The following is a 24,466-nucleotide window of genomic DNA, read 5'->3' as shown; positions in this document are numbered from 1 at the left end:
AAGCAACTGCTTGCTAAGGTTACGGTTAGGGTAGGGGTTAGGGTAGGGGTTAGGGTTAGAATAAGGGTTAGGGTAGGGGTTAGGGTTAGAATAAGGGTTAGGGTAGGGGTTAGGGTAGGGGTTAGGGTTAGAATAAGGGTTAGGGTAGGGGTTAGGGTTAGAATAAGGGTTAGGGTAGGGGTTAGGGTAGGGGTTAGGGTTAGAATAAGGGTTAGGGTAGGGGTTAGGGTTAGAATAAGGGTTAGGGTAGGGGTTAGGTTTACAATAAGGGTTAGGGTAGGGGTTAGGTTTACAATAAGGGTTAGGGTAGGGGTTAGGTTTACAATAAGGGTTAGGGTAGGGGTTAGGGTAGGGGTTAGGTTTACAATAGATGTTAGGGTAGGGGTTAGGGTAGGGTTAGGTTTACAATAAGGGTTAGGGTAGGGGTTAGGTTTACAATAAGGGTTAGTGTAGGGGTTAGGGTAAGGGTTAGGTTTACAATAGATGTTAGGGTAGGGGTTAGGGTAGGGGTTAGGTTTACAATATATGTTAGGGTAGGGGTTAGGGTAGGGGTTAGGTGGGTTAGGGTAGGGGTTAGGTTTACAATAAGGGTTAGGTTTACAATAAAGGTTAGGGTAGGGGTTAGGTTTAGAATAAGGGTTAGGGTAGGGTTAGGTTTACAATAAGGGTCAGGGTAGGGGTTAGGTTTACAATAAGGGTTAGGGTAGGGGTTAGGGTAGGGGTTAGGTTTAGAATAAGGGTTAGGGTAGGGGTTAGGTTTACAATAAGGGTTAGGGTAGGGGTTAGGTTTAGAATAAGGGTTAGGGTAGGGGTTAGGTTTAGAATAAGGGTTAGGGTTAGGGTTAGGTTTACAATAAGGGTCAGGGTAGGGGTTAGGTTTACAATAAGGTTTAGGGTAGGGGTTAGGTTTACAATAAGGGTTAAGGTTAGGGTTAGTAGATTGTTTCATTGTTAGTGTAGATGGACTATCCAAATGTAAGAATTACCTCGCCGTAAAAAGTAGTGCACTATATAGGGAGCACGGTGGTATTCGGGACACACCCCTAATCACGATGACACAGTATGATACAGTGCAGCAGCAACAGGAGCGGCATGGCAGTGAGTACCTGTGAAACAAAACACTGTACACGAAAGAGAAACACAAACCAGCTAGTGATGTGGCACTAAGAACATGGGCCTCAGTGAGGACACCGCCTGGCAGCTGCCCTCTACAGTAGTGATAACCAGCTAGGACATGGGCCTCAGTGAGGACATCGCCTGGCAACTGCCCTCTACAGTAGTGATAACCAGCTAGGACATGGGCCTCAGTGAGGACACCGCCTGGCAACTGCCCTCTACAGTAGTGATAACCAGCTAGGACATGGGCCTCAGTGAGGACACCGCCTGGCAACTGCCCTCTACAGTAGTGATAACCAGCTAGTGATGTGGCACTAAGAACATGGGCCTCAGTGAGGACACCGCCTGGCAGCTGCCCTCTACAGTAGTGGGAACCAGCTAGGACATGGGCCTCAGTGAGGACACTGCCTGGCAACTGCCCTCTACAGTAGTGATAACCAGCTAGTGATGTGGCACTAAGAACATGGGCCTCAGTGAGGACACCGCCTGGCAGCTGCCCTCTACAGTAGTGGGAACCAGCTAGGACATGGGCCTCAGTGAGGACACTGCCTGGCAACTGCCCTCTACAGTAGTGATAACCAGCTAGTGATGTGGCACTAAGAACATGGGCCTCAGTGAGGACACCGCCTGGCAACTGCCCTCTACAGTAGTGATAACCAGCTAGGACATGGGCCTCAGTGAGGACACCGCCTGGCAACTGCCCTCTACAGTAGTGATAACCAGCTAGGACATGGGCCTCAGTGAGGACACCGCCTGGCAACTGCCCTCTACAGTAGTGATAACCAGCTAGTGATGTGGCACTAAGATCATGGGCCTCAGTGAGGACACCGCCTGGCAGCTGCCCTCTACAGTAGTGGTAACCAGCTAGGACATGGGCCTCAGTGAGGACACTGCCTGGCAACTGCCCTCTACAGTAGTGATAACCAGCTAGGACATGGGCCTCAGTGAGGACACTGCCTGGCAACTGCCCTCTACAGTAGTGGTAACCAGCTAGGACATGGGCCTCAGTGAGGACACCGCCTGGCAACTGCCCTCTACAGTAGTGATAACCAGCTAGGACATGGGCCTCAGTGAGGACACCGCCTGGCAGCTGCCCTCTGTGGATGGTTGCGATCTACAGTTGCCTAATATAGTAAGCGTACATTTACACACACTAACGAACACACGTTTGACAATGAACGATGGTCTAAACTCAAGTATACAAATGCAGTTTCACTGACAGCATTTTGTGAAACACCTAAAATAACAAGACATTTCCAAAGAGTGCATTAAGTCACATGATCAAAGATCATTTACATATTCAAACTCGTGTACATCAGTAGAGAGCACAATATTACCTAAAAAAAACTAAACAAAAAGAACAACATGCGTTAGATATACAGCATCCCAATTGGCACCCTATTCCCTATATAGTGCACTACTTTTGACCGGAGCACTAGGGGTCACTACATAGGGAATAGTGTGCCCTCTTTTGAGCCATTGGATTACTTGTTCCATGCTGCTCGTTCCTTCCATCCCAATGACACCCTATGCCATAGGGCTCTGGTCTAAAAGTAGTGCACTACATAGGGAATAGGGTGCTATAGGGCTCTGGTCTAAAAGTAGTGCACTACATAGGGAATAGGGTGCTATAGGGCTCTGGTCTAAAAGTAGTGCACTACATAGGGAATAGGGTGCTATAGGGCTCTGGTCTAAAAGTAGTGCACTACATAGGGAATAGGGTTCCATAGGGCTCTGGTCTAAAAGTAGTGCACTACATAGGGAATAGGGTGCTATAGGGCTCTGGTCTAAAAGTAGTGCACTACATAGGGAATAGGGTGCTATAGGGCTCTGGTCTAAAAGTAGTGCACTACATAGGGAATAGGGTGCTATAGGGCTCTGGTCTAAAAGTAGTGCACTACATAGGGAATAGGGTGCCATAGGGCTCTGGTCTAAAAGTAGTGCACTACATAGGGAATAGGGTGCCATAGGATTATGGTCTAAAGGTAGTGCACTACATAGGGAATAGGGTTCCATAGGGCTCTGGTCTAAAAGTAGTGCACTACATAGGGAATAGGGTGCCATAGGATTATGGTCTAAAAGTAGTGCACTACATAGGGAACTATTGTAAAGTGACTGTTCCACTGGATGTCATAAGGTGAATGCACCAATTTGTAAGTCGCTCTGGATAAGAGCGTCTGCTAAATGACTTAAATGTAAATGTAAATGTAGGGTGCCATAGAGCTCTGGTCTAAAAGTAGTGCACTACATAGGGAATAGGGTGCCATTGGGGATACAAACAAGGGGAGAACTTGGTCATCTGCAACTTTTCAAAGCATTTATTTTAATATACAAAAATATAAAAAGGAAAAAAAAATTATCTACCTTTCTACTTTAAAAATAAACAAAAGTATAGTTCACATGTTTGAGAGGGCTTCATTTTTTTTGTTGTTGATCATTTTGTAAATGTTTAAGACTTTTTGGCAATTCCTTTAATAAAGTACACTATTTTACAACTGAAATGTATGTAACGCTAGTTTCCAACTGATGACCAGTATTAAGATAAATCCCAATCGGAAAGCTCTACTGGAGGTGAACCAACACAACAAGCATGTGGTGGAGATGAAGATGCACCAATCAGGTGTTGGGATTAACAGGAGCACCCGCCTTCAGTGGTTGGAGGCTCCTGTGGTTTGTCCAGCTTGATGTCAATCACTGGGGAAAAGATGGTTAAGGAAGCTCTGGAAACACATTTGTAAACAAGTTAACCAGTAGGACAGACTATAGAGACACAGCTGACCCTTGAACCGACTAGCCAAAATCGGAAACTGACCCTAACCTTAACCTAACTTTATGGAATTCAATATTTGTTTATCTGAATCCCCATGAGCTTTTTGCAGAGGTCCACAAAAAAAACACAAAACACACAAATGTAATGTACAATGATATACAAACAATAATAATAAAAAACAACGCAAGAATAAAACGTGTGTGTTACAGTGTGTTAGTGTGTCTGTGTTACAGTGTGTTAGTGTGTCTGTGTTACAGTGTGTTAGTGTGTCTGTGTTGCTGTGTGTTGCTGTGTGTTGCTGTGTGTTAGTGTGTCTGTGTTACAGTGTGTTAGTGTGTCTGTGTTACAGTGTGTTAGTGTGTCTGTGTTGCTGTGTGTTGCTGTGTGTTGCTGTGTGTTGCTGTGTGTGTTAGTGTGTTAGTGTGTGTGTTAGTGTGTGTTACAGTGTGTTAGTGTGTCTGTGTTACAGTGTGTTAGTGTGTGTTACAGTGTGTTAGTGTGTCTGTGTTACAGTGTGTTAGTGTGTGTTACAGTGTGTTAGTGTGTCTGTGTTACAGTGTGTTAGTGTGTCTGTGTTACAGTGTGTTAGTGTGTCTGTGTTACAGTGTGTTAGTGTGTCTGTGTTGCTGTGTGTTGCTGTGTGTTGCTGTGTGTTGCTGTGTGTGTTAGTGTGTTAGTGTGTGTGTTAGTGTGTGTTACAGTGTGTTAGTGTGTCTGTGTTACAGTGTGTTAGTGTGTGTTACAGTGTGTTAGTGTGTCTGTGTTACAGTGTGTTAGTGTGTGTTACAGTGTGTTAGTGTGTCTGTGTTACAGTGTGTTAGTGTGTCTGTGTTACAGTGTGTTAGTGTGTCTGTGTTACAGTGTGTTAGTGTGTCTGTGTTGCTGTGTGTTGCTGTGTGTTGCTGTGTGTTGCTGTGTGTGTTAGTGTGTTAGTGTGTGTGTTAGTGTGTGTTACAGTGTGTTAGTGTGTCTGTGTTACAGTGTGTTAGTGTGTCTGTGTTACAGTGTGTTAGTGTGTCTGTGTTACAGTGTGTTAGTGTGTCTGTGTTACAGTGTGTTAGTGTGTCTGTGTTACAGTGTGTTAGTGTGTGTTACAGTGTGTTAGTGTGTCTGTGTTACAGTGTGTTAGTGTGTCTGTGTTACAGTGTGTTAGTGTGTCTGTGTTACAGTGTGTTAGTGTGTCTGTGTTGCTGTGTGTTGCTGTGTGTTGCTGTGTGTTGCTGTGTGTGTTAGTGTGTTAGTGTGTGTGTTAGTGTGTGTTACAGTGTGTTAGTGTGTCTGTGTTACAGTGTGTTAGTGTGTGTTACAGTGTGTTAGTGTGTCTGTGTTACAGTGTGTTAGTGTGTGTTACAGTGTGTTAGTGTGTCTGTGTTACAGTGTGTTAGTGTGTCTGTGTTGCTGTGTGTTGCTGTGTGTTGCTGTGTGTGTTAGTGTGTTAGTGTGTGTTACAGTGTGTTAGTGTGTGTTACAGTGTGTTAGTGTGTGTTACAGTGTGTTAGTGTGTCTGTGTTACAGTGTGTTAGTGTGTCTGTGTTGCTGTGTGTTGCTGTGTGTTGCTGTGTGTGTTAGTGTGTTAGTGTGTGTGTTAGTGTGTGTTACAGTGTGTTAGTGTGTCTGTGTTACAGTGTGTTGGTGTGTCTGTGTTGCTGTGTGTTGCTGTGTGTTGCTGTGTGTGTTAGTGTGTTAGTGTGTGTGTTAGTGTGTGTTACAGTGTGTTAGTGTGTCTGTGTTACAGTGTGTTAGTGTGTCTGTGTTACAGTGTGTTAGTGTGTCTGTGTTGCTGTGTGTTGCTGTGTGTTGCTGTGTGTGTTAGTGTGTTAGTGTGTGTTACAGTGTGTTAGTGTGTGTTACAGTGTGTTAGTGTGTGTTACAGTGTGTTAGTGTGTCTGTGTTACAGTGTGTTAGTGTGTCTGTGTTGCTGTGTGTTGCTGTGTGTTGCTGTGTGTGTTAGTGTGTTAGTGTGTGTGTTAGTGTGTGTTACAGTGTGTTAGTGTGTCTGTGTTACAGTGTGTTGGTGTGTCTGTGTTGCTGTGTGTTGCTGTGTGTTGCTGTGTGTGTTAGTGTGTTAGTGTGTGTGTTAGTGTGTGTTACAGTGTGTTAGTGTGTCTGTGTTACAGTGTGTTAGTGTGTCTGTGTTACAGTGTGTTACTGTGTGTTGCTGTGTGTGTTAGTGTGTTACAGTGTGTTACTGTGTGTTACAGTGCGTTACTGTGTGTTACAGTGTGTTACTGTGCGTGTTAGTGTGTGTGTTACTGTGTGTTACAGTGTGTTACAGTGTGTTAGTGTGTGTTTACAGTGTGTTAGTGTGTGTGTGTTACAGTGTGTTAGTGTGTGTGTTACAGTGCGTTAGTGTGTGTGTTACTGTGTGTGTTAGTGTGTTACAGTGTGTGTTACTGTGTGTGTTACTGTGTGTGTTACTGTGTGTGTTACAGTGTGTTAGTGTGTGTGTTACAGTGTGTTAGTGTGTTAGTGTTACAGTGTGTGTTACAGTGTGTTACAGTGTGTTACAATCTAACATAACAGTGTTTAAGTCCCAAATGTAACCTGATTTTCTTCAGTACACTACTTTCCACCAAAGGTAGTGCACTATATAGGGAATAGGGTGTTAGGGCTCTGGTCTAAAGTAGTGCACTATATAGGGAATATGGTGCCATAGGGCTCTGGTCTAAAGTAGTGCACTATAAAGGGAATAGGGTGCCATAGGGCTCTGGTCTAAAGTAGTGCACTATATAGGGAATTGGGTGCCATTTGGGACTTAACAAAAGGTGTGTCTGAAACGCCTGTAGCTTTACTGCCCTCTATTGACATAACATGGTACTGTTCTAACGTGTCTGCAGTATGACCTCTATGGCACTAGGTGGTGCTGTTGCTCAAACATCTACTACTACTATGTACCATCTCAAGGCAGCAGCGCATAAGGGCGATCCATGTATGAACCCTCCAACACACTGTCCTCCTGTGGAACACAGAGCTCCTACAAAATAAAAATAATAATATGCCATTTAGCAGACGCTTTTATCCAAAGCGACTTACAGTCATGTGTGCATACATTCTACGTATGGGTGGTCCCGGGAATCGAACCCACTACCCTGGCGTTACAAGCGCCATGCTCTACCAACTGAGCTACAGAAGGACCACAGCTACTACTTTTAAACATTTCAAATCACGCTGTAACTCTTGATAGAGCCCTTTTTAAAAAACATTTCAAATCACGCTGTAACTCTTGATAGAGCCCGTTTTAAAACATTTCAAATCACGCTGTAACTCTTGATAGAGCCCGTTTTAAAAACATTTCAAATCACGCTGTAACTCTTGATAGAGCCCTTTTTAAAAAACATTTCAAATCACGCTGTAACTCTTGATAGAGCCCTTTTTTAAAAACATTTCAAATCACGCTGTAACTCTTGATAGAGCCCGTTTTAAAAACATTTCAAATCACGCTGTAACTCTTGATAGAGCCCTTTTAAAAAAACATTTCAAATCACGCTGTAACTCTTGATAGAGCCCTTTTTTGAAAATATATATTTTTTTAAGTGAGTTTAAAATCAATGCGGTAAAGATTTGCCTGCTTCCATCTTGTTTACAGCCATTAGTGTAACGGAGTAAATCACACAGCTTAGAGACATTTTTTACAGACAGGATCTCTTTCCCCTAGTATATATTAGCTAAAGACTAAAGAAGATGGAGAAGAAACTGGACTTCTAAAGCCCATTGGTTGTATTTCATCTCTCCATTAAATGAGCTCACAGCCACCCCCCCCCCATGTCTGATATATGACATCATTCTCCTGTCTCTCCGACCTGCGTCCCCAATGGCCTCCTATTCTCTATAGTGGATAGCGCGCTACCTTGTGATAAGGGGTCCGGTAAAGACAATAGGATTCTATTTGGGATCGAGCCTCGTCCCCACGGCAGGTTATACACACACCCAAATGACACGCTCCTTGGAGGCCATGGCAGGGCGGTTTCCATGGCACCTCTGGTGTCTGTGTTCAGCTGTTGTGCCTGTGTGTTCACGTGTTGTGTGTGCATGTGCTTGTCATTTGTGTTCACGTGTTGTGTGCGCATGTGCGTGTCGTTGGTGTATGTGTGTGTTCACGTGTTGTGTGTCTGGTGTGTCATTGAGTCCTGTTAAATGTCATCTGAAGGACGTCCTGCTAACATGACATATGCCTGGACATTGCCAGAGGATCGGCCAATCAGAATCCCCCATCCCAATGACACATACTACCATTGCAAAGGAGCCCTGTGGCCCCTGGTGACTGCACCAGCAGTCTGGTTTAGGGAAGTCTGTTCCAGAGAAGGCCTATCAACTTCAGATGAGGAGGGATGACTAGTCACACAGACAGTCATGTTCACCATTCTGTTGTGGGCATTCAGATGAGGAGGTATAGAACCAGGAAGTCATGTTAACCATTCTGTTGTGGGCATTCAGATGAGGAGGTATAGAACCAGGAAGTCATGTTCACCATTCTGTTGTGGCCATTCAGATGAGGAGGTATAGAACCAGGAAGTCATGTTAACCATTCTGTTGTGGGCATTCAGATGAGGAGGTATAGAACCAGGAAGTCATGTTCACCATTCTGTTGTGGCCATTCAGATGAGGAGGTATAGAACCAGGAAGTCATGTTCACCATTCTGTTGTGGCCATTCAGATGAGGAGGTATAGAACCAGGAAGTCATGTTCACCATTCTGTTGTGGGCATTCAGATGAGGAGGTATAGAACCAGGAAGTCATGTTCACCATTCTGTTGTGGCCATTCAGATGAGGAGGTATAGAACCAGGAAGTCATGTTAACCATTCTGTTGTGGGCATTCAGATGAGGAGGTATAGAACCAGGAAGTCATGTTAACCATTCTGTTGTGGGCATTCAGATGAGGAGGTATAGAACCAGGAAGTCATGTTCACCATTCTGTTGTGGCCATTCAGATGAGGAGGTAGAGGACCAGGAAGTCATGTTAACCATTCTGTTGTGGGCATTCAGATGAGGAGGTATAGAACCAGGAAGTCATGTTAACCATTCTGTTGTGGGCATTCAGATGAGGAGGTATAGAACCAGGAAGTCATGTTAATCATTCTGTTGTGGGCATTCAGATGAGGAGGTATAGAACCAGGAAGTCATGTTCACCATTCTGTTGTGAGCATTCAGATGAGGAGGTATAGAACCAGGAAGTCATGTTAACCATTCTGTTGTGGGCATTCAGATGAGGAGGTATAGAACCAGGAAGTCATGTTAACCATTCTGTTGTGAGCATTCAGATGAGGAGGTATAGAACCAGGAAGTCATGTTAACCATTCTGTTGTGGGTAATTAGCCACCTAGCTCTCCCCACGAACTGCTCACACACTTGACCAGTAACAACAACATTAACTATGGGCAGAGCTATGGTAGAGAAGCAGAACATCAGTTTGTGAAGCAGATCGGTGCGAAGGTCAGATTCAGTAAGCAGTCAGATCTGCCACCGGCTGGATGGTCCTGATGATGGAGGGGTAGAGGGGGTTTAAAGTCCTGATGATGGAGGGGTAGAGGGGGTTTAAAGTCCTGATGATGGAGGGGTAGAAGGGGTTTAAAGTCCTGATGATGGAGGGGTAGAGGGGGTTTAAAGTCCTGATGATGGAGGGGTAGAGGGGGTTTAAAGTCCTGATGATGGAGGGGTAGAGGGGTTTAAAGTCCTGATGATGGAGGGGTAGAGGGGGTTTAAAGTCCTGATGATGGAGGGGTAGAGGGGGTTTAAAGTCCTGATGATGGAGGGGTAGAGGGGTTTAAGTCCTGATGATGGAGGGGTAGAGGGAGTTTAAAGTCCTGATGATGGAGGAGTAGAGGGGGTTTAAAGTCCTGATTAGAGGGGGTTTAAGTCCTGATGATGGAGGGGTAGAGGGGGTTTAAAGTCCTGATGATGGAGGGGTAGAGGGGTTTAAAGTCCTGATGATGGCGGGGTAGAGGGGGTTTAAAGTCCTGATGATGGAGGGGTAGAGGGGGTTTAAAGTCCTGATGATGGAGGGGTAGAGGGGGTTTAAAGTCCTGATGATGGAGGGGTAGAGGGGGTTTAAAGTCCTGATTAGAGGGGGTTTAAGTCCTGATGATGGAGGGGTAGAGGGGGTTTAAAGTCCTGATGATGGAGGGGTAGAGGGGGTTTAAAGTCCTGATGATGGAGGGGTAGAGGGGGTTTAAAGTCCTGATGATGGAGGGGTTTAAAGTCATGATTAGAGGGGGTTTAAAGTCCTGATTAGAGGGGGTTTAAGTCCTGATGATGGAGGAGTAGAGGGGGTTTAAAGTCCTGATTAGAGGGGGTTTAAGTCCTGATGATGGAGGGGTAGAGGGGGTTTAAAGTCCTGATGATGGAGGGGTAGAGGGGTTTAAAGTCCTGATGATGGCGGGGTAGAGGGGGTTTAAAGTCCTGATGATGGAGGGGTAGAGGGGGTTTAAAGTCCTGATGATGGAGGGGTAGAGGGGGTTTAAAGTCCTGATGATGGAGGGGTTTAAAGTCCTGATGATGGAGGGGTTTAAAGTCATGATTAGAGGGGTTTAAAGTCCTGATTAGAGGGGGTTTAAGTCCTGATGATGGAGGAGTAGAGGGGGTTTAAAGTCCTGATTAGAGGGGGTTTAAGTCCTGATGATGGAGGGGTAGAGGGGGTTTAAAGTCCTGATGATGGAGGGGTAGAGGGGTTTAAAGTCCTGATGATGGAGGGGTAGAGGGGGTTTAAAGTCCTGATGATGGAGGGGTAGAGGGGTTTAAAGTCCTGATGATGGAGGGGTAGAGGGGGTTTAAAGTATGGAGAGGGGGTTTAAAGTCCTGATGATGGAGGGGGAGAGGGGGTTTAAAGTCCTGATGATGGAGGGGGTATAAAGTCATGATTATAGAGGGGGTATACAGTCCTGATGATGGAGGGGTAGAGGGGGTTTAAGTCCTGATGATGGAGGGGTAGAGGGGGTTTAAAGTCCTGATGAAGGAGGGCTTATAGATGGGGTATGAAGTCATGATTATAGAGGGGGTATGAAGTCATGCTTATAGATAGGGTATGAAGTCATTATTATAGAGGGGGTATGAAGTCATGCTTATAGATGGGGTATGAAGTCATTATTATAGAGGGGGTATGAAGTCATGATTATAGAGGGGGTATGAAGTCATTATTATAGAGGGGGTAGAAACTAGAAAGTCATGCTTTCCATTATGTATTGTGTTATCAGGGCAGGAGGATATTAAAAGGTGACTGAGGGCTTTGAGGTGCTCTGCTTTGGACTCATCAGTAGACTCCAGATTAGCCTCTGCATGTGTTTACCAATGAGACCGGCTGCAGTAGCTTATACCGGCAATGTCATAGAAGTATTTACACACAGAAAAGGGGGTGAGGTGTTTTGATGTTGACGTTCCACTGACTGTCTGGAGTCACACATGTTTTCTCAGCCAGCAGCCCAGTCTGTTATATTAAAAAAACATGGGTTAAATGGAGGACATGGAATATAAAAATGTTTTAAATTCATTGATCACGAATTCAACATGGTCTAACATGGTCCAAGCACACCAAGACAGTCGTGAAGAGGGCACGACAAAACCTATCCCCCCGTAGGAGATGGAAAAGATTCGGCATAGGGTCCTCACATCCTCAAAACGTTCTACAGCTGCACCATCGAGAGTATCCTGACCGGTTGCATCACTGCCTGGTATGGCAACTGCTCTGCCTCCGACCGCAAGGCACTACAGAGGGTAGTGCGTACGGCCCAGTACATCACTGGGGCCAAGCTTCACGCCATCCAGGACCTCTACACCAGGTGGTGTCAGAGGAAGGACCTAAAAATTCATAGTCATAGACTGGTCTCTCTGCTACCGCACGGCAAGCGGTACCGGAGCACCACATTGTACCGTAATACCCTGTATATAGCCTCCACATTGTACCATAATACCCTGTATATAGCCTCCACATTGACTCTGTACCGTAATACCCTGTATATAGCCTCCACATTGACTCTGTACCGTAATACCCTGTATATAGCCTACACATTGACTCTGTACCTTAATACCCTGTATATAGCCTCCACATTGACTCTGTACCGTAATACCCTGTATATAGCCTCCACATTGACTCTGTTCCGTAATACCTTATATAGCCTCCACATTGACTCTGTAGCGTAATACCCTGTATATAGCCTCCATATTGACTCTGTACCGTAACACCCTGTATATAGCCTCCACATTGACTCTGTACCGTAATACCCTGTATATAGCCTCCACATTGACTCTGTTCCGTAATACCTTATATAGCCTCCACATTGACTCTGTAGCGTAATACCCTGTATATAGCCTCCACATTGACTCTGTACCGTAACACCCTGTATATAGTCTCCACATTGACTCCGTACCGTAATACCCTGTATAAAGCCTCCACATTGACTCTGTACCGTAACACCCTGTATATAGCCTCCACATTGACTCTGTACTGTAATACCCTGTATATAGCCTCCACGTTGACTCTGTACCGTAACACCCTGTACATAGCCTCCACATTGACTCTGTACAGTAATACCCTGTATATAGCCTCCACGTTGACTCTGTACTATAATACCCTGTGTACAGCCTCCATTTTGACTCTGTACCGTAACACCCTGTATACAGCCTCCACATTGACTCTGTACCGTAATACCCTGGATATAGCCTCCACATTGACTCTGTACCGTAATACCCTGTATATAGCCTCCACAATGACTCTGTACTGTAATACCCTGTATATAGCCTCCACATTGACTCTGTACCGTAATACCCTGTATATAGCCTCCACATTGACTCTGTACCGTAATACCCTGTATATAGCCTCCACATTGACTCTGTACCGTAATACCCTGTATATAGCCTCCACATTGACTCTGTACCGTAATACCCTGTATATAGCCTCCACATTGACTCTGTACCGTAATACCCTGTATATAGCCTCCACATCGACTCTGTACCGTAATACCCTGTATATAGCCTCCACATCGACTCTGTACCGTAATACCCTGTATATAGCCTCCACATCGACTCTGTACCGTAATACCCTGTATATAGCCTCCACAACGACTCTGTACCGTAATACCCTGTATATAGCCTCCACATTGTCTCTGTACCGTAATACCCTGTATATAGCCTCCACACTGACTCTGTACCGTAATACCCTGTATATAGCCTCCACATTGACTCTGTACCGTAATACCCTGTATATAGCCTCCACATTGACTCTGTACCGTAATACCCTGTATATAGCCTCCACATCGACTCTGTACCGTAATAACCTGAATATAGCCTCCACATTGACTCTGTACCGTAATAACCTGTATATAGCCTCCACACTGACTCTGTACCGTAATAACCTGAATATAGCCTCCACATTGACTCTGTACCGTAATAACCTGTATATAGCCTCCACATTGACTCTGTACCGTAATACCCTGTATATAGCCTCCACATTGACTCTGTACCGTAATACCCTGTATATAGCCTCGTTATTGTAATTTTTATTGCTGCTATTTTTACTTGTATTTCTTTTTCAGGGATTTTTCTGAAAACTGCATTGTTGGAGTTTCACTGTAAGGTCTACACCAAATAAAATCCACCCTATTCCCTATATAGTGCACTACTTTACCTCAGAGCCCTTGCCTTTAGTCAAAAGTAGTGCACTATATATGGAATAGGTTCTGGTCTAAAGTAGTGCACTATATAGGGAATCAGGGGCCTTTTGGGACACAGAGGAGATAGATGCCAGGCTGTTGTACTGATTCCTATTAATATGTACGACCCTATCTCTGTCAGAATCCTGCTCTGCATCGAGACCATCCTCATCGTCTCTCCACTCTGCTGCTCTGCATCGAGACCATCCTCATCGTCTCTCCTCTCCACTCTGCTGCTCTGCATCGAGACCATCCTCATCGTCTCTCCTCTCCACTCTGTTGCTCTGCATCGAGACCATCCTCATCGTCTCTTCTCTCCACTCTGCTGCTCTGCATTGAGACCATCCTCATCGTCTCTCCTCTCCACTCTGCTGCTCTGCATCGAGACCATCCTCATAGTCTCTCCTCTCTCCTCTCTGCTGCTCTGCATCGAGACCATCCTCATCCTCTCTCCTCTCCACTCTGTTGCTCTGCATCGAGACCATCCTCATCGTCTTTCCTCTCTCCTCTCCACTCTGCTGCTCTGCATCGAGACCATCCTCATCCTCTCTCCTCTCCACTCTGTTGCTCTGCATTGAGACCATCCTCATCGTCTCTCCTCTCTCCTCTCCACTCTGCTGCTCTGCATCGAGACCATCCTCATCCTCTCTTCTCTCCACTCTGCTGCTCTGCATCGAGACCATCCGCATCGTCTCTCCACTCTGAGGAGATGAGGTGCAGGCTAGGGCCTAAAGCGAGGGAAAAGAAGCTCCACAGAAACAGAGAGGAAGTTTGTGCCTCAGGCCTTGACACCAATAGTAGTAAATCACACTCCTCCAGGATAACACACACACCCCCATCCCTAACACCCCATCCCTAACACACACCCCCCCATCCCCAACACACACCCCCCATCCCCAACACACACCCCCCATCCCCAACACACACCCCCATCCCCAACACACACCCCCATCCCCAACACACACCCCCATCCCCAACACACACCCCATCCCCAGCACACACACCCCCATCCCCAACACAAACCCCCATCCCCAACACACACCCCCATCCCCAACACACACCCCATCCCCAACACACACACACCCATCCCCAACACACACACACCCATCCCCAACACACACACACCCATCCCCAACACACACACACCCATCCCCAACACACACACACCCATCCCCAACACACACACACCCATCCCCAACACACACAGCCCCATCCCCAACACACACAGCCCCATCCCAAACACACACACACCCATCCCCAACACACACACACCCATCCCCAACACACACACACCCATCCCCAACACACACACACACATCCCCAACACACACACACATCCCCAACACACACACCCATCCCCAACACACACACCCATCCCCAGCACACACCCCCATCCCCAACACAAACCCCCATCCCCAACACACACACCCATCCCCAACACACACACACCCATCCCCAACACACACACACCCATCCCCAACACACACACACCCATCCCCAACACACACACCCCCATCCCCAACACACACCCCCATCCCCAACACACACCCCATCCCCAACACACACCCCCCATCCCCAGCACACACACCCCCATCCCCAACACACACCCCCATCCCCAACACACACCCCATCCCCAACACACACACACCCATCCCCAACACACACACCCATCCCCAACACACACACCCCCATCCCCAACACACACACCCCATCCCCAACACACACAGCCCCATCCCCAACACACACACACCCATCCCCAACACACACACCCATCCCCAGCACACTCATCCCCACCCCAACACAATCATCCTCATCCCAACACACCCATCCCCAACACACCCATCCCCAACACACCCATCCCCAACACACCCATCCCCAACACACCCATCCCCAACACACACAGCCCCATCCACAACACACACACACACATCCCCAACACACACACCCATCCCCAACACACACACCCATCCCCAGCACACACACCCCCATCCCCAACACACACCCCCATCCCCAACACACACCCCCATCCCCAACACACACACACCCATCCCCAACACACACACCCCCATCCCCAACACACACAGCCCCATCCCCAACACACACAGCCCCATCCCCAACACACACACCCATCCCCAGCACACTCATCCCCACCCCCAACACAATCATCCTCATCCCAACACACCCATCCCCAACACACCCATCCCCAACACACACAGCCCCATCCACAACACACACACACACACACATCCCCAACACACACACACCCATCCCCAACACACTCATCCCCACCCCCAACACACCCATCCCCAACAAAACAACACACACACACACACCCATCCCCAACACACACACACACACACCCATCCCCAACACACTCATCCCCATCCCCAACACACCCATCCCCATCCCCAACACAACCATCCCCATCACACTCATCCCCATCCCCAACACACTCATCCCCATCCCCAACACAGTCATCCCCATCCCCAACACACCCATCCCCAACCCACTCATCCCCATCCCCAACACACTCATCGTCATCTCCATCCCCAACACACTCATCCCCATCCCCAACACACTCATCCCCATCCACTCATCCCCATCCCCAACCAACATCCCCATCCACTCATCCCCATCCCCAACCAACATCCCCATCCTCATCCCCCATCCCCAACACACCCATCCCCAACACACTCATCCCCATCCCCAACACACTCATCCCCATCCCCAACACACTCATCCCCATCCCCAACACACCCATCCCCAACACACTCATCCCCATCCCCAACACACCCATCCCCATCCCCAACACACCCATCCCCAACACACTCATCCCCAACACACTCATCCCCAACACACTCATCCCCATCCCCAACACACCCATCCCCAACACACTCATCCCCAACACACTCATCCCCAACACACTCATCCCCAACACACTCATCCCCATCCCCAACACACTCATCCCCATCCCCAACACACTCATCCCCATCCCCAACACACTCATCCCCATCCCCAACACACCCATCCCCAACACACTCATCCCCATCCCCAACACACCCATCCCCAACACACTCACCCATTTAAAAACGAGCAATTTCAAGATCTGGTCTGTGTTATATATTGTCTAAAATATCAGCCACCCATTCTCCTCTCAAATCAAATCAAATGTATTTAGCTGATATCTCAAAGTGCTGTACAGAAACCCAGCCTAAAACCCCAAACAGCAAGCAATGCAGGTGTAGAAGCACGGTGGCTAGGAAAAACTCCCTAGAAAGGCCAAAACCTAGGAAGAAACCTAGAGAGGAACCAGGCTATGTGGGGTGGTCAGTCCTCTCCAGCTCAAACTGTGTGATTGGGTAAAAGTGTTGATCCTAACACAAACAGAAGGGAGAAACAAACAATGGAATCGTTGAGAGAAAATAAATCTACACATTACTATACATCCTGATTGTTCTCCTTCACGACCTGTGCATGTTTAAAAAACTACCAAACCTCTGGTGGGTTCCTAAAGAAACAGTCGAGCTGGGTTTGTGGATGTGTAGGCTATGTAATAGACCTTGATAGAGGAGAGAAGACTGAATATTAAAATGTTTTTAAACACTTGTTCCTCTGCTAGGCTTCCTCCTGCCCTGTGCCCCCTACTTCCCTCCCCCTCGTCATGGCTAGCAGGTAGGTGTGGAAAGATGAGAGTGTCTTGGATGTTGCCTCGGCCCCACCAGAGAGATCTATACTGTCCAGGGAGAGCTGTAACAACACTGGCTCTGCTCCATTAAGCAGAGTGTGAGTCTCAAATGGCACCCTATTCCCTATATAGTGCACTATATACATAGGCCTTGGTCAAAAGAAGTGCACTATATAGGGAATAGGGTGCCATTTTGGACCAATTTGGGAGGCAGACATAACGTCAGTAGACACAGAGGACCTCGCCTCCTCATTCCCCTCTCCTCCTCACTCCCCTCTCCTCCTCATTCCCCTCCCCTCTCCTCCTCATTCCCATCTCCTCTCCTCGCCTCCTCATTTCTGTCTCCTCGCCTCCTCCTTACCCTCTCCTCCTCATTTCCCTCTCCTCTACACCTCACTCCCCTCTCCTCCTCATTCCCCTCCCCTCACCTCCTTATTCCCCTCTCCTCGCCTCCTCATTCCCCTCGCCTCCTCATTCCCCTCCCCTCACCTCCTTATTCCCCTCTCCTCGCCTCCTCATTCCCCTCGCCTCCTCATTCCCCTCCCCTCTCCTCCTCATTCCCCTCTCCTCCTCATTCCCCTCCCCTCTTCCTTTCCCTCTCCTCCTCATTCCCCTCCCCTCACCTCCTTATTCCCCTCTCCTCCTCATTCCCCTCCCCTCTCCTCCTCATTCCCCTCCCCTCACCTCCTCATTCCCCTCTCCTCCTCATTCCCTCCCCTCGCCTCCTCCTTTCCCTCTCCTCCTCATTCGCCTCTCCTCCTCATTCCCCTCCCCTCTCCTCCTCATTCCCCTCCCCTCTCCTCCTCATTTCCCTCTCCTCCTCATTCCCCTCCCTCTCCTCCTCATTCCCCTCCCCTCTCCTCCTCATTCCCCCCTCTCCTCCTCATTCCCCTCACCTCGCCTCCTCATTCCCCTCCCCTCGCCTCCTCCTTTCTCTCTCCTCATTCCCCTCTCCTCCTCATTCCCCTCCCCTCTCCTCCTCATTCCCCTCCCCTCTCCTCCTCATTCCCCTCCCCTCTCCTCCTCATTCCCCTCTCCTCCTCATTCCCCTCCCCTCACCTCCTCATTCCCCTCTCCTCCTCATTCCCCTCGCCTCCTCATTCCCCTCTCCTCCTCATTCCCCTCTCCTCCTCATTCCCCTCCCTCGCCTCCTCCTTTCCCTCTCCTCATTCCCCTCTCCCCCTCATTTCCCTCTCCTCTACACCTCACTCCCCTCTCCTCCTCATTCCCCTCCCCTCACCTCCTTATTCCCCTCTCCTCGCCTCCTCATTCCCCTCGCCTCCTCATTCCCCTCCCCTCACCTCACCTCCTTATTCCCCTCTCCTCGCCTCCTCATTCCCCTCGCCTCCTCATTCCCCTCCCCTCTCCTCCTCATTCCCCTCCCCTCGCCTCCTCCTTTCCCTCTCCTCCTCATTCCCCTCCCCTCACCTCCTTATTCCCCTCTCCTCCTCATTCCCCTCCCTCCTCATTCCCCTCACCTCCTCATTCCTCTCTCCTCCTCATTCCCCTCTCCTCCTCATTCCCCTCCCCTCGCCTCCTCCTTTCCCTCTCCTCCTCATTCGCCTCTCCTCCTCATTCCCCTCCCCTCTCCTCCTCATTTCCCTCTCCTCCTCATTCCCCTCCCCCTCTCCTCCTCATTCCCCTCTCCTCCTCATTCCCCTCCCCCACCTCCTTATTCCCCTCTCCTCCTCATTCCCCTCCCCTCTCCTCCTCATTTCCCTCTCCTCCTCATTCCCCTCCCCCTCTCCTCCTCATTCCCCTCCCCTCGCCTCCTCATTCGCCTCGCCTCCTCATTCCCCTCTCCTCCTCATTCCCCTCCCCTCGCCTCCTCCTTTCCCTCTCCTCATTCCCCTCTCCTCCTCATTCCCCTCCCCTCACCTCCTCATTCCCCTCTCCTCCTCATTCCCCTCGCCTCCTCCTTTCCCTCTCCTCCTCATTCTCCTCTCCTCCTAATAAGCTGAACTGAACCTGGGCTGGGTGGAACAACAGAGGAAATTAGACTATTGCAGCAGAGAAGGGGTGGGAAAAGTACCCAGTTGTCATACTTGAGTAAAAGATACCTGAATAGAAAATCACTCAAGTAAAAGTCACCCAGTAAAATACTACTTGAGTAAAGATACCTGAATAGAAAATCACTCAAGTAAATCACCCAGTAAAATACTACTTGAGTAAAGATACCTGAATAGAAAATCACTCAAGTAAAAGTCACCCAGTAAAATACTACTTGAGTAAAAGTCTAAAAGTATTTGGTCTGAAATATACTGAAGTATCAAAAGTTAAAGTAAAAGTATAAATAATTTAATATTATATTATATTAAGCAAACCAGACAGCACGATGTAGCCAGGGGCAGTCAGACATAATTTTCAAACGAAGCCTTTTGTGTTTAGTGAATCTGCCAGATCAGAGGCAGTAGGGATGACCTGGGAATGTTTTCTTGATACGTGTGTGAGTAAAAAGTACAGTATTTTCTTAAAGGAATGTAGAGGAGTAAAAGTTGCGAAAATAAATAAATAGCAATGTAAAGTACAGATACTTAAGTACCACGGCAGCAGAGAAACAAATGATCTGGTAAGACGATACGTTTCTCTTTATAATCGCTGGACATAGTTATTACTGTAGTAACAACACTGTGATAACGTGGTTCTGTATTTGACTAAATAGTTGATCTCACTAATAAAGGATTGTTTTATTATCGACTCGACTACTATGAGGAGGTCGCACCATAGAAATATAACCCATACAACTGGCCTTCCCATTCAAGTCAATGACGGCATACTGGGTGGACCTGAAGACATAACGAGCGCACCCGTGTAACAGGAAGTTCCCACCCCTTTCTAGAGGTCACACAGTCACTGTGGTGGGATTTATTATCTGTGGTGGGATTTATTATCTGTGGTGGGATTTATTATCTGTGGTGATGAATGAACAGGTCAGGGATTTATTATCTGTGGTGATGACTGAACAGGTCAGGGATTTATTATCTGTGGTGATGAATGAACTGGTCAGGGATTTACTATCTGTGGTGGGATTTATTATCTGTGGTGATGACTGAACAGGTCAGGGATTTATTATCTGTGGTGGGATTTATTATCTGTGGTGATGACTGAACAGGTCAGGGATTTATTATCTGTGGTGATGACTGAACAGGTCAGGGATTTATTATCTGTGGTGATGACTGAACTGGTCAGGGATTTATTATCTGTGGTGATGACTGAACAGGTCAGGGATTTATTATCTGTGGTGATGAATGAACAGGTCAGGGATTTATTATCTGTGGTGGGATTTATTATCTGTGGTGATGACTGAACAGGTCAGGGATTTATTATATGTGGTGATGACTGAACAGGTCAGGGATTTACTATCTGTGGTGGGATTTATTATCTGTGGTGATGAATGAACAGGTCAGGATGACTTCATGGCTCAACTCAACGGCACATGAGAGTCTGGAAGAAGACAAGACATAAACCATAAGCATGTGGGTCTCATTGAAGACTATTGGCTGTTGTCAATCAAGTGTTCCTAACATGAAACGCAACACAAGTGTCAGTTAAACGTAATCCTGGCCAGCAGCATTTTGTCAGCAGGACAATGTTTAATCCAGTGAAGAGACTGGCTGGCAGCATAATGGAACCCACTTGGCCCTAGTGCTGCCCCCCCCCCACTTGGCTCTAGTGCTGCCCCCCCTCCCCATCCCCTCTACACTCTAGTGCTGCCCCCGCCCCATCCCCTCTACACTCTAGTGCTGCCCCCCACTTGGCCCTAGTGCTGCCCCCCGCCCCATCCCCTCTACACTCTAGTGCTGCCCCCCACTTGGCCTTAGTGCTGCCCCCCTCCCCATCCCCTCTACACTCTAGTGCTGCCCCCCCGCCCCATCCCCTCTACACTCTAGTGCTGCCCCCCCCTCCCCATCCCCTCTACACTCTAGTGCTGCCCCCCACTTGGCCCTAGTGCTGCCCCCCTCCCCATCCCTCTACACTCTAGTGCTGCCACCCCCCACTTGGCCCTAGTGCTGCCCCACCCCCACTTGGCCCTAGTGCTGGCTGGTCGCAACCCCCCCCCCTCCCCATCCCCTCTACACTCTAGTGCTGCTCCCCCCCCACTTGGCCCTAGTGCTGCCCCCCCCCCTCCCCATCCCCTCTACACTCTAGTGCTGCCCCCCCCCCACTTGGCCCTAGTGCTGCCCCACCCCCACTTGGCCATAGTGCTGGCTAGTCGCAACCCCCCCCCCTCCCTCCCCTCTACACTCTAGTGCTGCCCCCCCCCCCCATCCCCTCTACACTCTAGTGCTGCCCCCCCACTTGGCCCTAGTGCTGCCCCCCCCTCCCCATCCCTCTACACTCTAGTGCTGCCCCCCCCCCCACTTGGCCCTAGTGCTGCCCCCCTCCCCATCCCCTCTACACTCTAGTGCTGCCCCCCCGCCCCATCCCCTCTACACTCTAGTGCTGCCCCCCACTTGGCCCTAGTGCTGCCCCCTCCCCATCCCCTCTACACTCTAGTGCTGCCCCCCCCACTTGGCCCTAGTGCTGCCCCCCCTCCCCATCCCCTCTACACTCTAGTGCTGCCCCCCCCATCCCCTCTACACTCTAGTGCTGCCCCCCGCCCCATCCCCTCTACACTCCAGTGCTGCCCCCCTCCCCATCCCCTCTACACTCTAGTGCTGCCCCCCTCCCCATCCCCTCTACACTCTAGTGCTGCCCCCCCCACTTGGCCCTAGTGCTGCCCCCCCCCACTTGGCCCTAGTGCTGTCCCCCCCCTTCCCATCCCCTCTACACTCTAGTGCTGCCCCCCCCACTTGGCCCTAGTGCTGCCCCACCCCCACTTGGCCCTAGTGCTGGCTGGTCGCAACCCCCCTCCCCATCCCCTCTACACTCTAGTGCTGCCCCCCACTTGGCCCTAGTGCTGCCCCCCCCCTCCCCATCCCCTCTACACTCTAGTGCTGCCCCACCCCACTTGGCCCTAGTGCTGCCCCCCCCTCCCCATCCCCTCTACACTCTAGTGCTGCCCCACCCCCACTTGGCCCTAGTGCTGCCCCCCCCTCCCCATCCCCTCTACACTCTAGTGCTGCCCCACCCCACTTGGCCCTAGTGCTGGCTGGTCGCAACCCCCCCTCCCCATCCCCTCTACACTCTAGTGCTGCCCCCCCACTTGGCCCTAGTGCTGCCCCCTCCCCATCCCCTCTACACTCTAGTGCTGCCCCCCCCCACTTGGCCCTAGTGCTGCCCCACCCCCACTTGGCCCTAGTGCTGGCTAGTCGCAACCCCCCTCCCCCCCTCTACACTCTAGTGCTGCCCCCCGCCCCATCCCCTCTACACTCTAGTGCTGCCCCCCCCCCACTTGGCCCTAGTGCTGCCCCCCTCCCCATCCCCTCTACACTCTAGTGCTGCCCCCCCCACTTGGCCCTAGTGCTGCCCCCCTCCCCATCCCCTCTACACTCTAGTGCTGCCCCCCATCCCCTCTACACTCTAGTGCTGCCCCCCCCTCCCCATCCCCTCTACACTCTAGTGCTGCCCCCCCCATCCCCTCTACACTCTAGTGCTGCCCCCCCCCCCCCCCATCCCCTCTACACTCTAGTGCTGCCCCCCCATCCCCTCTACACTCTAGTGCTGCCCCCCATCCCCTCTACACTCTAGTGCTGCCCCCCTCCCCATCCCCTCTACACTCTAGTGCTGCCCCCCTCCCCATCCCCTCTACACTCTAGTGCTGCCCCCCCCTCCCCATCCCCTCTACACTCTAGTGCTGCCCCCCTCCCCATCCCCTCTACACTCTAGTGCTGCCCCCCTCCCCATCCCCTCTACACTCTAGTGCTGCCCCCCCACTTGGCCCTAGTGCTGCCCCCCCCCACTTGGCCCTAGTGCTGTCCCCCCTCCCCATCCCCTCTACACTCTAGTGCTGCCCCACCCCACTTGGCCCTAGTGCTGGCTGGTCGCAACCCCCCCCCCTCCCCATCCCCTCTACACTCTAGTGCTGCCCCCCCCCCCTTGGCCCTAGTGCTGCCCCCTCCCCATCCCCTCTACACTCTAGTGCTGCCCCCCGCCCCATCCCTTCTACACTCTAGTGCTGCCCCTCCCCCCACTTGGCCCTAGTGCTGCCCCCCCCACTTGGCCCTAGTGCTGTCCCCCCTTCCCATCCCCTCTACACTCTAGTGCTGCCCCCCACTTGGCCCTAGTGCTGCCCCACCCCCACTTGGCCCTAGTGCTGGCTGGTCGCAACCCCCTCCCCATCCCCTCTACACTCTAGTGCTGCCCCCCCCACTTGGCCCTAGTGCTGCCCCCCTCCCCATCCCCTCTACACTCTAGTGCTGCCCCACCCCCACTTGGCCCTAGTGCTGCCCCCCCCCCTCCCCATCCCCTCTACACTCTAGTGCTGCCCCCCGCCCCATCCCCTCTACACTCTAGTGCTGCCCCCCCCCCACTTGGCCCTAGTGCTGCCCCCCCCTCCCCATCCCCTCTACACTCTAGTGCTGCCCCCCCCCCCCCTTGGCCCTAGTGCTGCCCCCCTCCCCATCCCCTCTACACTCTAGTGCTGCCCCCCCCCCCACTTGGCCCTAGTGCTGCCCCACCCCCACTTGGCCATAGTGCTGGCTAGTCGCAACCCCCCCTCCCCTCTACACTCTAGTGCTGCCCCACCCCCACTTGGCCCTAGTGCTGCCCCCTCCCCATCCCCTCTACACTCTAGTGCTGCCCCCCGCCCCATCCCCTCTACACTCTAGTGCTGCCCCCCCACTTGGCCCTAGTGCTGCCCCCTCCCCATCCCCTCTACACTCTAGTGCTGCCCCCCACTTGGCCCTAGTGCTGCCCCCCTCCCCATCCCCTCTACACTCCAGTGCTGCCCCCCGCCCCATCCCCTCTACACTCTAGTGCTGCCCCCGCCCCATCCCCTCTACACTCCAGTGCTGCCCCCCCTCCCCATCCCCTCTACACTCTAGTGCTGCCCCCCTCCCCATCCCCTCTACACTCTAGTGCTGCCTCCCCCTCCCCATCCCCTCTACACTCTAGTGCTGCCCCCCCCACTTGGCCCTAGTGCTGCCCCCCCCACTTGGCCCTAGTGCTGTGTCCCCCCTCCCCATCCCCTCTACACTCTAGTGCTGCCCCCCCCCCATTTGGCCCTAGTGCTGCCCCACCCCCACTTGGCCCTAGTGCTGGCTGGTCGCAACCCCCCCCTCCCCATCCCCTCTACACTCTAGTGCTGCCCCCCCACTTGGCCCTAGTGCTGCCCCCCCCTCCCCATCCCCTCTACACTCTAGTGCTGCCCCCGC

The 24,466-nt window shown here is 50.5% G+C and overlaps 2 protein-coding genes across 2 annotated transcripts in view; both read right to left on the bottom strand.

Annotated features, from left to right (window-relative positions):
• Window positions 1-898: 898 nt before the first annotated feature.
• On the bottom strand, window positions 899-2,613 carry LOC124024842. The gene is made up of 3 exons (XM_046338610.1): window positions 2,605-2,613; window positions 1,425-2,230; window positions 899-1,157 (listed from the first exon to the last, which is right to left on the bottom strand). Exons 1-3 carry the CDS (start codon window positions 2,611-2,613, stop codon window positions 983-985), a joined length of 990 nt encoding a protein of 329 aa, XP_046194566.1. The 3' UTR covers window positions 899-982.
• Window positions 2,614-3,278: 665 nt separating this feature from the next.
• Window positions 3,279-24,466, bottom strand: part of LOC124024841 (ras-related protein Rab-6B-like) — a gene marked incomplete at its 5' end in the record, with an annotated part of 68,379 nt that continues 47,191 nt past the window's right edge. The window contains one exon of the mRNA XM_046338609.1: window positions 3,279-3,810. Within this exon, the coding sequence (XP_046194565.1) occupies window positions 3,746-3,810 (65 nt within the window). The remainder of the gene's footprint in view (window positions 3,811-24,466) is intronic.

Source organism: Oncorhynchus gorbuscha, unplaced genomic scaffold (genome assembly GCF_021184085.1).
Source record: "Oncorhynchus gorbuscha isolate QuinsamMale2020 ecotype Even-year unplaced genomic scaffold, OgorEven_v1.0 Un_scaffold_2031, whole genome shotgun sequence".
Lineage (NCBI taxonomy): Eukaryota > Metazoa > Chordata > Actinopteri > Salmoniformes > Salmonidae > Oncorhynchus > Oncorhynchus gorbuscha.
The sequence above is the reverse complement of the archived record's forward strand: the minus strand, read 5'-3'. Positions and strand labels throughout refer to the sequence as shown.

Coding starts and splice junctions, on each gene's coding strand:
- LOC124024842 (XM_046338610.1), bottom strand. Junction 1,158..1,424: donor GCCCATGTTCTTAGTGCCAC/ATCACTAGCTGG, acceptor TCTTAGTGCCAC/ATCACTAGCTGGTTTGTGTT.